The following is a 15,149-nucleotide window of genomic DNA, read 5'->3' as shown; positions in this document are numbered from 1 at the left end:
TTTATATAAAAAATCTATTTTGTAATATTTTATGATGCTTATTTAAATTTTTAAAATAACTAAAAAATATATTTTTAATTATTTTGATAAGTAGCTTACGAAAATAATACCATAAAATATATGAGAGAAAATGTCTTAAAAATACGAGATAAGTAAATAATTATAAAATTTTAAAATAACTAAATAATAAAAAAATTTATAAATAAAAAAATATCATAATCACTAAATAATAATTATTTTTTTACTAAGGTAATCAATTCTAAATTATTTAAAAATTACTTATGTTTTTTCTAACGCTTCACCTACTTTTCATCATCCAGCCAGCGTTCCAGAATGCGTAATTTTTAACTTCACAAGAGAGTGGTTTCATTACGTTATTTGATTTTTCAGAATGTTTAGGCCACAAGCCGGCGACAATTTGATGGAGGATGATCACGTTCAAAGTCAGGGGTTAACGGAGGGCCCCTGATATTGTGAACACAAGGCGAATTGATAGTAAACATTCGCACGCCGTGAGAGGTAAAATTCAAAGTGATTAGCTCGAATTTTTCAACACTTGAGCCGGCTGACAGAAATGTATACATTGAATGATTTGAATTTTAAGGCGTGTGGAAGTGTAAAGTTATATCGAGTAAAATATTGTTTTAAATTTTAATGCAAAGGTCTTTATGTAAATTCAATCAATCAATACCTATCTATAGGTTATAATTAACCGAAAATTAAAAAGAAAAAAAGAAAAGAAAATTACTAGCGACCATTATAACCGGTGGCTGTGATGATGCTATCTACTAGACGTTTACTCTATGAAACACGGATGTTTCAAACTGTCCCGTAGATCTGCATTGGTATCGATGACATTGACGCATCATAAAATATTAGAAAATTGTTTTTTAATTATTTGGTAACATGTATTCGATATTTTTAAATTACAAGTTAATATTTTAAAATCAATCATTTAAAAAAGTAAATTTTATTAAATATTTTCATATTAATCTTTTTTATTTTCAATATATTTTTATTATTTGCTTTTAAAGTCAAAGATTAAATTTTCTTAACAATAAAAAGTAGGAATATAATCTTTTGGTGTATAGATCCTAAATTAGAGATAAAAGACTATAATAATAATTAATAATTATGTTTTATTTATTATTACTATAAAAGACTATATCAATATACTAGTTCAGACATTTTCTGAATTAAAATTATATTTTAATATACGTTTTATACATATGTGTATGCGCGGACATGTCAACTACGTATCCTATTGTGCATTGAATACTGGCAACCTGCGTCTAGTTTATTTAAAATTGCTTGAAGAGGAATACTTGTCATGTAACAGGTTCTCATTTAAAATCCACAACTCGATTTACACATATATAAATTTAAACGAAAATGGGAATATGAGGGTTTTGCGATCTAACAAAGCAAATTGGATAGTAGTAACATCCTTAGAAGTCAAGTGATATATGGTGACAAGTTCACTCAGATATTATAAATTAAGCAGACATGACACAACAGGCACACAGACGGCAGGATGATGATGTATTTTCCATTGCATTTTTCATTTTTCTCCCCTTTTAAGTACTTACCCTTTTGTAAGTTAAGAAAGATACACTTGGACACTATCAGATTTCATCATTTGGCATACAGGGCAAACATTGACATAAGCATCACATTCCATACACAAGCACAGGTGCCTACAAGGCATTAACAACATTGAAACCTCCTTCGCCTTGCATGCCCGGCAAATCATGGCATCATCCATGCCTCGCTGCTGCTTGCCAGTAGATCTCATGGGAACACCATGGATGCTCAGCAAGTTATTGGGGTCAATGGCCGACGCAGCATCATCAACCTCGCTGTCCCCAAACCCTTCTTTCCCTTGTTCAGCTCCCTGTGAGATGGCCTGCTGGAGATTGTTCCTTAGAACATTCACGACCGACTCATTGTACTTTGCTCTGTAATGCCAGTTTTGTGCTTCCATGGCTACCAGCTTTATTTTCTCTGCTAATTCTCGGTTTCTACGGTTCATGTTCTCTATCTCCACATCTTTTTCCCTTAGCTTCTTGCTTACACCTTTGTCAATGGCAGTAAGAAGAGATGCCATGTGCTTTTGTTTCATGTCTCTCAATCCTTTTGACAATTGTTCCTTCTGTGCAGAAATCAATCACACTAAGGAGTCAGAGAAGTGCAATATATATATACATATATGTATGTATACATCATACATGACATGATTGATAATATTCTGTAACCAAGGCACCACTTGTGTCTATAATATGTCTGAGCAATGAAGCAATCATTCGTTCCAGTGTTGAGTCCAGAATTTGTGTCTAAATTATGCTATAGCAATTGGAATGATGATATGAATTTTTTGTTTGTTGCAATTACGATTTTCTTCAAATAATTATATGTAACTCCCTTACCATGCATGGGGACATTAAAATTTAAAATAACATCAAGCTGCAGTGATCAAAGGTCAAATTATGGGGCTTGATTGATCTAATGAAATTAGAGACTTAACTGCTCCGACAAATAGTATAGTAGAAGGAAAACATGGTAAGCTTGTACCGCAATATGAAAGCATCAGAGTAACACAATTGATTTTGCACCTAGATGACGTCAACCAACAACTTCAAATGACAATACTGAGAGCTGAGCATAATAAATTACCTGAAGTTTAATATACTGGTCCAGTTCTTGCTTCTGCCTGTCAAGCTCAGTTTTAATATTGTCACCAAGGGATAAAATGATTGAAGGTGCACCAGTCATGCTTCCACTTGCAGAAGTGACAGATGAGTTGCGTTCATCATCATCATAAGACAACCTCAATCCTGTTGAGACGGGATTTGGATTTGCGTTTGGGTTTGGAATACTTGCTGATCGAGCAGGTTCATCTTGACAGAAGTTGTAATTTAAGGAAATCTGAAGCCTTTGCTGTTTGCACATGTCATCCATTTCCCTATTTTGTCTGCTTGGCCGAACCATGGAACTAATATGCTCATTTCCAAAGTAATTAACTGGATCAACACTACACCCAGCAGGTACTGCAAAAGACATTTCCCATTCATCATTCAGTCACAAGGCTAAGCATCACCAGCACAAACAATAAGTCTTATCCTATTAAGTGATGTCAGTCACGAGACAAAAGACCGAGTACAAAAAATTAATCAAGGAAACAATACCTTTATTTACCATTTTTATATAAGAAATGCAATTATCAATAATAACGTGCATCAACTATGCAGTGGGTTAACAGCCATGTTATAAGCATAGCTCCAACCAAAAACATCAGTCTAACCAACATAGCAGAGACATGTAACAAGTGAATCAAACATATTCCAAACAAAATATATTCAGTGAACAATTTCATTATCACCAAAAACGAAGACATGAGAAAACTTACAGTTTCCAAACAACTGCAGTTGATTTGCTGCATTAGCTTGGTATTGCATGTGGGCATTGTCCAGGAAACCAGGAAGAACAGGATTTCCATTGTTGGCCCCCAACATTTTTCCCGGTTGAATGCCTCCTTAGCTCAAGTAACACACCTTTTAAGAAATGAAAAGAAGCTTCCACCAAATGTCTACAGGGAGTAAAAGAAGGGGAGTAAATAACACAAAAATTTAAAATATGAAAGGTCAACTGCACGAAATATTCCAGCACTGCCAACCCCATGCAGAATGAGCACTACAAGCACAGTACAAAAAAGGAATCAGCGCAAGAAAGGGCGATGATTGTCTTATACAGGACCCTTCAATGGGCAAATCAGTTTAAGCAGTTTGGTAATGATTATAATGTCTTATAGTCACCCCAGGGAGATGCAAGTTTTCCATTGTCCTCTATTTGTTTAGAGGAAAAAAACTTTACATCTACAAAGTATGAACTCCAACCAAAATCAAGGAACACATACGATTCCCCAACAGGGAAAGTTGAGTTGGTTTCAGTCACAATCAGAGACTAATTTTGAAAGCTGTACGGTAGTGGGTAGAGATATGCTGAACTATATATTCAAAGAAGACCACACACAATACATCTCATCTTCAAATTATTTTCTTTTGAATCATTCATATATAAAAGAACCGAAAAAAGAAATGCTTTAAATAAAGCACAGTAATTACTATATTCATTCTTAACATTTTTTCATATAAGGCACAAAAGGAATAACAATTAAGTAGGATCTAATTACTGAAAGCTTACTGCCTTTAGCAAAAATAGGTAAGTATAATCCTTAAGTGTATCAAAGTCAAATGTTGGCTGTCATCATTCTCATACAATTAACTGTACAATGTAATGAACGCCGAATTTCACTCAGCAACATGTTTTAGAGCAAAACACAAAAACTAGAATTAATGACTAGACCATTTAACCAAAAACGTAACTGGTTGAGCCTTGGACTTTATCCCAGATAAATGAATTAACATCCCCAACCTTATAACCTATTATCAGTATTCCACTTAAGCAAGTGGCTGAAGGAGGGAACTAATTTCCATGAGAAAGTATTTGGGCAAGTGCTCAGGTATAAACATGCTTTAAGCATGAAATGTTTCACATGATCAGCTGCAACATGCTTGGTTCCAGTTTCACAGTATTGTTTCCGAACGTATTTTCTCATTTATTTTCATCAAAGCACATCATCTCCAATGAAAAAAAATTAGAACAAAAACTAACATCACCGAAACTTGGCATATAGAGTGTTATTTCTTACTCTACTTATTCTTTCCTATCCTTTTGATAAGTAGCGCAAATAGAAATTGACATGCAACCAATTGGTTACATTTCAATTTAACATGAGATAAGGTGAAGGAAATGAATTAGAAGCAATATAAATTACAAACAAAACCAATAGAAGCCCATTAAAACCTCCAAGCAAAAATGTATAGAGGCTTGTGTTAACCAAAAACCCATCTTTTACCCTTCAAGAGATGATGGTTGATGAGTAACTAAAAGTGGCTGTCTAACAGTCTAAAGTTATGAATGGATGGAAATAAGATGGGAAGGCGAAGAATCTCGGAGTAGGGAAATGGCATAAAATATCAGGGCTTTGTAAGTCCAAATATATTGTCATTTTCAAACTACCCAGCCATCTATACAGGAAACGGTTACGATCAGCAAAATAAAAAACGAAAAACCTGAGAAAAATCTTTTGTTCAGATCGCAATTGGTAGTATCAATATCAGAACGGTAAGAACAGCGATTTCAAAAAGAAACCCATCAAGATTTCTTAAATAATAACATAGCTGAGGATTAAATAAGAAAAAGATTATCAATAAATAAAGAAAACCCAGCCTTTGAATATGGAAAATATCTTGTGAAGATCAAAACAAATTCAACACAAGAAGCAGAACAATCAAGTGCAATCCATCGCAACCTTAATATTCCGCCCTTTGGATTATCGCGAAAGCCCCACAATGCTATCGACTTCAAACCTGCTAAATCATAAATTTCGATCAAAACACAAAGCTTTATCATAAAAACCAAAAAAAAGGAAGGGAAAAAACCCAGAAAACACCTTAGAAGAGAATCACCGGAAAAGAAAGCAGATCAAACTGTAGCATCAAGATTCAAAGAATGATCTTAAAGAACCTTCCAGTGAAACGGGAAGAAAGGAGGGAGAGATCTAGAAAATATGAGATGGAGATGAAGATGGAGACGAAGATGCGATTGGAATAAGGATATAGAATAGATGGTGGAGGGGAAGTGGGTGCTGGGAAATCGAGGGAAGTGTTTATTAATTTTTATTATTAATTATTAATATTATTATTGCAATTGCCATTGAGGGTGGAAAATGAATCCAATCGGTGGGAGAGTGGTTGGTTACGCAAACAAATCTCCGTTCTTTTCTTCTTCATCGCAACCAAAATATAATTGTGAAATAAAACGAAACTATGGCCGTTCCAAATAAAATGAAAATAAAAAATATAAATATAAATAAATTACTATATATTTTTTTTTCGTTGTTTCTTCACTCACGATGCTGGAAATACGCTAAGACGCCAGACCCCACTCGCCTCTGAAATCCCGCAATTCTGCTTTCTTCGTTCTTCGTCCCATTACACGTTATGCTGGACTCTTTCCATCTACCTATTATTACTATTATTATTACTACTGTGTATTATGTGCCGTTTTGTACGCATAGTTACGCGTTTTAATTCCATACCCGCGTATAAGAAATAAAATTACGTTATTTATAAATAACAAAAAATAATAATAATATGATAATATGATATGAGTTTTTAATGTTAAATTAAACTTAAATATCTATCGAAAGTACATTTGAAAATTTAAAATAAGGATCTAAGATTAGTGAGTTGGTTTAATTGATGCTCTCATCCCATAATTTGCAAGTGAAATTTGTTATTTGTAAAGGAAAAATTTGTTAAACATCCACAATTTTTAGTGATGTGCTACACTCGTTTCTCTAATTGCAACACTCAAAACACAAATTTGCAAATAAGATTAGTTAATTCACAATGTTATTCAAATATTGATGTACTCTATTTGACAAGGTTCTTCTTTACAAATTATCAAATCTTACTGGCAAATTTTTATTTGCAACTTAAGGAATGAGAGTAACAAATTTTTACAAGAATTTATTAAATGAGCTATAATCTTTATTTTAGATTTTTAAATCTTTCAATCCTTATTCAAGTTTAATTTAATTTTTGTCTTCCAATGTCATTCACTTTTTTCTTTTCAAATCTTCGTCGACCCTTTTTTATAAGATATTTTCATTTGTGTAGCCATAATCCTAATCACTTTATTTAACGGTCATACTAGATTTAAAATCATGTAAAGAACCTTATATATATAGAAACTATAATGGTAATGGATTTCCTTACCATGCATAATCCCAATATAAGCTAATTAAGTAATTATTATCCATTATCCAAATATGATTTTATAACTACATGTGCATAAATATATCAATCAGTATTTTTTATGAAAGTCATCAATCAACATACAAACTCAATTTAGACACACATAAGATAATAAAGCATTAACAAGAAGATTTTTCATCGTACCTTAATCAAGACTTATTTCACATTTATTGAATGTTTTTTATTTTATTTTTTTTAATATCTGGTACGTCCAAAGGGAACTAAGTTGCCTCTAAATGTGAAAGATAAAATATGGATTCTTTTCAACTAAATTTATTCTATATATAAATAAATATTGGGAATCAAACTGAGGAAAACCCCACAAATTAATCATACTAATTCTAAGCTTGTATCTTAATCACGTAGTATTTTTCTTTAAAAAATAAAAATATAAAACATTATCATTTTAAAATTTTAAAATATTAAAATGTCTTTAATTATATTTAAAAATCAATGATCCAAAAAATAAAAAATAAAATTGAAATGTTAAGAGATTATAAGAGATTAAAAAAATGCACATTAAAGGCCCTAGGCCAATAAAATAATAAAATATAGCGGTGTATTCTACTATGCGTATGAGTATAAAGATTCTGTGTAGGTTTTTATAAAAAATAACAAATTAATCGAAAATGCTATTAATTATTATTATTATTATTAGCATTTATTTGTTGGAGTATATGTGAATGGGTGAGCCTTTGTTCGGCGTTATCGAGAATCATTGCTTCAGTTAGGAAATGTGGCAGAGGTGGTCGCTTCCGTGATCCCAACCTCCACATCAATCTAATTTTAATTACTTAAATATTAAATATTATACTATTTCTTTTATTTTAAATTATAAAACTATTTTGAGTACGCCATCACAAAATATAAAATAATTTAATAAAAATTTTATTAATACATTTTTTTAATATTAAATTTTTTATATATTTTTAAAATATTTTTTTATAATTAAAATATTAAATGAAATGTATTTTTAAAAGTTTATATTTTTATTTTAAAAAAATAAATAAGCTTTCTTAACATACGTAATTTTATTTTAAAATATTTTATAATTTGATATAGAGAGAGTTTTTTTTTTTTAGTTTTTGCTCTAATATCTTAATTCTTTGACCCAAATTGATTTGATTAGCAACTTACAGTACTTTTTTAAAAGATACACCTTTTATCAAAAATTTAATCAATATTATATAATCAGGACTGAACTTGACACCTTATTAATTTGGATTAAAAATTATACTATTAGATTTCAAACAAAGATTAGTTCCATTGGCTGGTATTCAATCCATCATTTACAAATAGGACTCAAAATAAGTCAAGGCTCTATTAGGTGATCTACAACTTGGCTTGGTTGGGACCCGACACCCTGGCCTAAATCTATTAGAATCGTAGCAAAGATTGGCTTAATTGTCTAGTATTAGTATTAGGTCCATGACTTACAAAATTATAAAAGCAAATTTCTAATGTGAGGACTTTTTAAACAAATAATATGAATAAGCGTTCTTTGAATTGATAGTGATAATTATAAGTAATTAATAATAGTAATTTATGATAAAAATTGATTAAGGTAACTGTAATTTTTAATAATTAAATAAAGTATATTTTGAAAACAAGAAAAATAAAACCAAAACAACTTGAAGTTTTTTCTATCGTTTTGTTTTTAAAAATAAAAAATAAAAACAGTTTTAGAAATAATTAAAACTGAAAATACTTATTCAAGCAAATTTTTAAATTTTTTTGTTTTTTTTAAAATATTTTTCAAAAATAAAAAACAAATAAGCCTTTAATTTTGTTGCTGGTTTGTTGTGTGTTTCTTTGTTTTGCTATTTGGCTTTACTTTTGTTTGTTATTTGCCTTGGGCTGTTGAACGTTTCGTTTTTGTGGTAATGAACTAATGATATCCTTTTCTCTGGCCAAAAAAAAAAAAGTTTGTTTCAGTTTCATATAATTAAGAGTATTCAATCCCTGGGTGCTAATTCTAAATTGATTAATTATTAATAATTAAGTATTAATTAATATTAATACCAATACTGGTACGAAAGCAAGAACTGGGGAAGTTGATTTTCTTAGAAGGAAACGTAAGTCTTGAATAAAAACTCTGACTAGGGCGAACTATACCGATGAGAGCAGACGGGGGATGTGGGCCCCACGGTTGTTTGGCGGGGAATTCTGGCGCGTAAGCGCGGGGTTGGAGGTGGACTATGGTACGCCTCAGCTTCTGCGGCTCCACTACTCCCATCTTGGTGCACAAACTTTTAGGTACAACTACGAGTGTACAACCCACCACGCAGACCATCTCTCTACTTATTCTAATGTTCCCACATCATTATCCGAGACAATTCATGTCCTTTATACAAATAAGTCTATAAAAACATATTATTTCAACAATTAATTATTGTATAATTTTTTATATGTTATAGTATAAGATATTATACAAATATGTATATAAAAACATTATTTCAACAACGGATTATTGTATAATTTTTTTATGAAAAAGTTTAAAATTAAATGCATTGAGTTTCGAGAGCTTAATTAAGTCAAGATATGTTTGCTGGAACATATGATGTTTTAGATGCAAATTATTGTGCTGTAATGATGAAGGTGAGAGTGTCTATTTAGGCTAGCAACCCTACAAAGGGCCAAGCCTAATATGAATATTCTTAAATCCTCCATCACTCTTTCTAATCCTTCACTAAACACTCATTATTACAAATTTTGACCTTTTGAAATTGAATATCACTTAGACAATTATAGGTCCTACAAGAATGGTACTCTCTGGTGTGATGGTGTAATTAGAGACAGTCATGTTGATTGGATTGTTAGGTTTCAACTCAAATGCCTGTTTCCTCTATTTTTGAAATTTTTAAAATTATACAAGGTTTTTAAAATAAAGAGATATCCTTTTAAAAAGACATGCCCTTATAAATTAAGAAATTTTTTATGGATGATTATGCATGGAGTTATTTTCATCAAGTTTATGTCTTTTTAAATTCTAAAAGCACATTTGAAGAATTATAAAACTAAAAGATATCATTTCATGAAAGGAAATCTATTTCAAGAAAAATCTACATATTAAAAGGATTTTTTTCATGAAATTTATTATAAATAACCATTTGTTAATATTAATTATTAAACTACGTAGTTTTATGAACTAACATGAATGTTCACAAATTAACATAAGATTATTCATGAACCAATAGTAGGTATAACTTTTAATGAGAGTTTTATTATTTAAAAAGTATCATTTCAAAACATCACTTAAATATCTATAAATACACCCTATCATCACTTATTTGCACATCAAAAGATATCTTTCTATTGACTTTTATTGCCTTTATTTTTTGAATGCATTAAAGATAAAATAAAATTATCATTTTGTCAAAAAACATTGTTGTCTTAAGTGTAAGTAGTGCAAGCCATATTCAAAGATCTTAATTGTGTCACAAAAGAAATTCATCATCAATCCAACTTGCACCTGAAGCCAAAGTGTTATTCACACATTGAATATGACATGCACAACTTTTTTTTTCATCTCTAATTCTTTTGTTCTTTTGAAAGCCATCCCTACCAACATGCTTTAGTTAATATAAGTAATATTTTTATGCCTTTGATCAACTACCTTTCTATAGGTAGGTCATGGATGATGAAAAGAGTTCGCAGGATGAATCTGAACTAATTTCCTTGTTTATTTGTTTGGATTAATGTATCATGTTATATTCAAAAAAAAATTATACTATATTTGTTTTTAAATTAAGACGCCCTCATACTTAAACTCTAACTTTGTTCCTGATGTTAATGATCTTCTACATTTCTAATGAGATCTCAAGCAAACCAGTCTTAGAAAGTGATTAACTAAAGAGAAGGGCTTCCAATTAATTTTAATTTAAAGAAAGTGATTTTGAAAAGTCCTCTTCTTGGTATTTCTTATTCTTGCCATTAAACCTTTGATTTTCTTTTCTACTTTATTTCGTCCCCAGTCTATTTCAATTATATAAAAACTGTTTGCATGTAAATATGAGAAAAAGTTTTGTCCTTGTAACTTATAGTTGAGCATAGATAAAATAGGTGAGTTCAATGTTTTTACTCCAACTCTATTATAAGTTAAATAGAAGAGAATTGATTTTTCCTCCTTTAAAGAAGTTGTGAATTCAAATGTTGCAAGTAGACAAACTCATTGTTAAGAATGAGCAACAACTGATTGGTAATAGAAAGTAATTGACCAGAAATGAAGGAAGAAAAGAAACAGGTAAAAATGACAAAAAAAGTGAAAAAAACTTAATATCTTAACTTAAAAATTTATAACTCAAGTTTATATGTCCCTTCTTTTTATTATACATTTCCTCTGGTTCTATTTATATGTTACTTTTAATATATTTTATTAGAGTCAAAAAAATTTTAAACCTTATTAACTTTATCTTAAAATTTAATAAGTTTTTACTTTTACCCTAATAAATATTATTAATTCATATTATTGATTTTTATTCAAAGTATTTGACAAGAAAAAAAATGTAAAGAGAAAAAATTAAAAATTGACAAATGCTTTATAAATAGAATTAATTTTTTTTCTTCTATCTTTCATGACCAGAGAAGTATTAATTATTAAATCTAACTTTACATTTTATTCTATGTAAAATTTCTCACATCAGTTCAAATCCATTCACACTTGAACTTTATACTCTCCCTCTATATTGATAACGTTTTTATTACTTGTGATTTAAAAAAATCAAAACATTATTCTGATTTAATATCTATCTAATATTTTGTATGGCCAAACAAAAAAAAACTCTAAAATTTTGAATACTTAAAATGCAAAGGGAATGACAGTTACGTACCAAAAGAGAGAATTAATAACATTTTAGATTATAATAAAAAATTTAAAAAAATAAATTATAAATATTAATTTAAATAATAATTACAAATTCAACTGTTTCAAATTATAAATAAAAAATTTAAATTCTTAAAATAAGTCTTAACTTGTAGTTGAGATATTTATCTATGTTTACAATGAACTGAATCCATATTTGCAACTATTTTTTTTAAAAAAATCGACAACCTAAAATGTCTTGATAAAAAAAGAAAAAACGAATACTTAGAATGTGTATTCCGTTGAAGTGGATGGCAAAGAAAAGAACACACGATACATAAGAATATATAGACTTTTTGTCCATTGGAAGCACTGAGAGAGAATCTCTCCCCTGTCCCCACTCATTAGAAACCGAGTCGTGTTACTTTGAAACCCTATAATTCCGAATCCAAATTGTTGACCAAATCTCCATCATAATTTTGCATTTAACGTGCCCTTTTTTTTTTTTTTTGGCCTTTTTCCAAACGCGCTTCACTTCATTCAAGTAAGTGGCTGCTTATTCCTGATCCTAAGCATAATCTTATCTATGAAAAAATTAATCTGGAAAAAGTTGGATCTCACTATTCCAAGAGAATATAAAAAGAGATGTACTTACTACAAATATCCATCATGAAGATTTTCAAATTTAAATCCAACATTTTTATGGGATATAAATAAAATCTTACCTACTGAACAAATATTTATATGCAATTAATTGATATGCTTTCTGTGTTGAGTTATTTTACGTTCTCTAGTTCATCAAGTAGGTCAAGTGAATGGTTCTTTCTCACACGCACAAACAAAAGTTAGAAGCATTCCCACAATTCAACCACGATGTGGGTCTCTCCGACAAATACTACGTTTTTGGCTTTCCTTATGTAAGTTGGATTTTTAAAATTTGCCACATTTTTCTCGAGGTTAATATTTCCAATAAAAATTAAAGTGGTCCATCATCTCGGGCCTACTTTAATTCCTTTGCTTAAAATTAATGGAATGAGATTGACTGACATGTTACTTTGAACCAAGGTGATGAAAGGTCAATTATGATATACTCTGAATATTACTTTGTCCGAGTTAATTTGTTTATTAATGAAAATATAATGCTATTAAAAAAATAGTTGATTATCCTCTTGTTTTCCTTTAGACGTTAGACAAGTTTCCTTTGCCCTGTGTTTTTTTTTTTTGGTAGATCATTTACCCCATGTTTACATGGAGAGAAAATTAGGGTGAAACTATGAAGAAAAATAATTTTTCTCTATTTATAAGTCAAGATAAAATGAAAATAAAAGAAAAATATTGAAGAAAAATAAGCATGGGCCTGATTTTTTTTTCTTCTAAAATTTTCTCTTCAAAACCAAGGTTCGAATTTTCACTAAAAAAAGTGTCTATATTTAATACTTGATTGTGCTTCAAACATCAACATTATTACCTTCAATAAGATAATTATTGTGATTAATAAAAAAATTAATTAGACTTTGAAGAAAAAAAATGCACTTTCCAAAATTACCCTAAAGAAACATGGAGTCTGTTTTATTTTATATATATATATATATATATATATGAGAGTTATTGTAATCATTAAAATAATTATTTTTTCCTTTGACATGTTTTGCTACAACTAATCATGAGAGAGATAATATATTTTTCTGCTGCTCTTTTCTTCCCTTCATTTCATTTCCTCTCATTTTCTTTGCTTATTAGTTGTCATGACAAAACATTAAAGTACACAGAATAAATGGTAGATTTCTTTAACAAAACTTGCATCATATGAAATCAAATCTATTATAGTTCTGCCAATTACTCTTACCACTCATAAACCTCAATTATTCAAGCTTTGTAACTGTGAGAAGGAAACTATATACACTAAGATATATGATATGGACAAGAATCAGAAAGATTACAATTGAAGTATAACATTGAGTAGATATGAACAAGGAAATTGTTGGGATATTCAACGTGTTGGAATTATGTTACGTGAAGTTGAACCAATGTAGTGGTAGTGGGCAAATTAATAAATGCCAATTCAATGAATACATGCCAAGTATCTTGAGAATGCTGTCAGAGTGAATGAGGTCAAAATTCCCTTCTTGCCCTTCACCGCTCTGCTCTCTTTTGGTTAGGTTATGCCGTTGGCCACCAACCATGAACTTTTGTCGCTAACACATAATAGAGTTGAATGTCTTCATTCAATTGTTCCCTTGCACTATTATTTATCACCTCATGCTAAGTAATGTATAAGATTAAGGTATTGTATAATAAATTAGGAACTTTTTGTTCCAATCGCAAATTCTCTCATTAATGCAATGCAATGTTGTTTATTTTAATACAAACGCTCATCTGCTTTTGCTTAAAACTCTGGAATGGACATTGGATGGTAATTCCCATTTATAGGGGCCTTATGATTTTTTATCACCATTCTTTTAGTAATCCATACCATGGCCCACACCAAAAGCTATTTTTTGGGTTTAATTTTTTTTATTTGATTATATGATTGGATCATAGCAAGCATTGTCAAGCCCAATTGAATGTTATTATTTCTAATAAGTTTTCTACATTCATGAGTTCGAACTTAAAATTTCACGTATAAGTGATCATAGTTGTAATATCTCAAGTTTTTATCCTTTGAGTTAATTAAATTAATAATATTTTAAGAGAATTTTAGAGTATTTAAATATATTGAAAAATGATTTATGATCAACTAGGGCTTAGAAAAAGATAAGAAATGAATTACCTTTGTAATCAAATATTTTCAAAAGGCAAATGATGATGTTTTTAAGTAATTTTTCTTGCATTAGAGAGTAAACATCTCAAACTTTCTATAAAGTCCTAACTTATAATTTTTGAAAATGTGTGAAATTAATTATGAATTTTTAAAGTTGGGTCAATGAAACTATCATTGGCGGAGGCAAATTGCACTTTTGGCCATGGCAAATGGTGTGTTTTCATACTTAAATTTTATGTTGCTAATTAGAACAATATAATTGAGTTTCTAAGAGATTTGTTGAGGTGATTTTTCAAGAGCTCTATTGAGGTTTTGGAGTTCCCAACACCAAGGCACGATTACTAGCTCCTAATCACTCAAAGTGCTTTTGAGGTTAAATAAGTTTAGTTTAAGTAGTTTTGATGACAATCACCGTAATACGATCCTTAAATTCAAAAACCCTAGATTTGAGGGGAGATTTTCATAATGACTTGAGAAGGTAGAGACTAGAAAAATGATATATAAGTAAAATGATTATTATGGTGATTAAGTTCAAGCTAATGGAAGTTAAAAACAAAATTGTTTATTATTACATTGCCAATTAGGGTCTTAGGCCTTGATCATGATTAAGAGCTGATTAATGACAATTAATCCTTAATGATATTTGAAAATGTAAACTGAAGATTGACTACCTTTAAAAGTATTTGGGCTTGTTGGAAACTCTTTT

At 29.8% G+C, this 15,149-nt stretch overlaps 1 protein-coding gene across 5 annotated transcripts; it reads right to left on the bottom strand.

The window, feature by feature from the left end:
• Window positions 1-1,465: 1,465 nt before the first annotated feature.
• LOC129321552 (E3 ubiquitin-protein ligase BOI-like) lies at window positions 1,466-5,805 on the bottom strand. Of its 5 annotated transcripts, none has more exons than XM_054967351.1 (5): window positions 5,513-5,804; window positions 5,372-5,432; window positions 3,407-3,586; window positions 2,674-3,047; window positions 1,466-2,152 (listed from the first exon to the last, which is right to left on the bottom strand). In XM_054967351.1, the coding sequence occupies exons 3-5, from the start codon at window positions 3,510-3,512 to the stop codon at window positions 1,601-1,603; spliced, it is 1,032 nt and encodes a 343-aa protein (XP_054823326.1). In that variant the 5' UTR covers window positions 3,513-3,586; window positions 5,372-5,432; window positions 5,513-5,804; the 3' UTR covers window positions 1,466-1,600. The 5 variants fall into 5 exon arrangements, with proteins under 5 accessions (XP_054823326.1, XP_054823324.1, XP_054823327.1 ...); XM_054967349.1 differs by having other exon boundaries at window positions 5,372-5,429; XM_054967352.1 differs by having other exon boundaries at window positions 5,529-5,804.
• Between the last annotated feature and the right edge of the window lie 9,344 nt (window positions 5,806-15,149).

This window comes from Prosopis cineraria, unplaced genomic scaffold (genome assembly GCF_029017545.1).
Source record: "Prosopis cineraria cultivar Desert tree isolate PC_DT_omini unplaced genomic scaffold, ASM2901754v1 PC10, whole genome shotgun sequence".
Lineage (NCBI taxonomy): Eukaryota > Viridiplantae > Streptophyta > Magnoliopsida > Fabales > Fabaceae > Prosopis > Prosopis cineraria.
This window is presented reverse-complemented; position numbering and strand designations above follow the sequence as displayed.

Excerpts from the sequence above, each read along its gene's own strand:
- LOC129321552 (XM_054967353.1), bottom strand. The coding sequence starts at position 3,512 with ATGTTGGGGGCCAACAATGGAAATCCTGTTCTTCCTGGTTTCCTGGAC. Across the intron at positions 3,048-3,406 it reads ACTGCAGTTGTTTGGAAACT|TACCTGCTGGGTGTAGTGTT; the intron begins GTAAGTTTTCTC and ends TGTCTTTTGCAG. Across the intron at positions 2,153-2,673 it reads ACCAGTATATTAAACTTCAG|AAGGAACAATTGTCAAAAGG; the intron begins GTAATTTATTAT and ends ATTTCTGCACAG.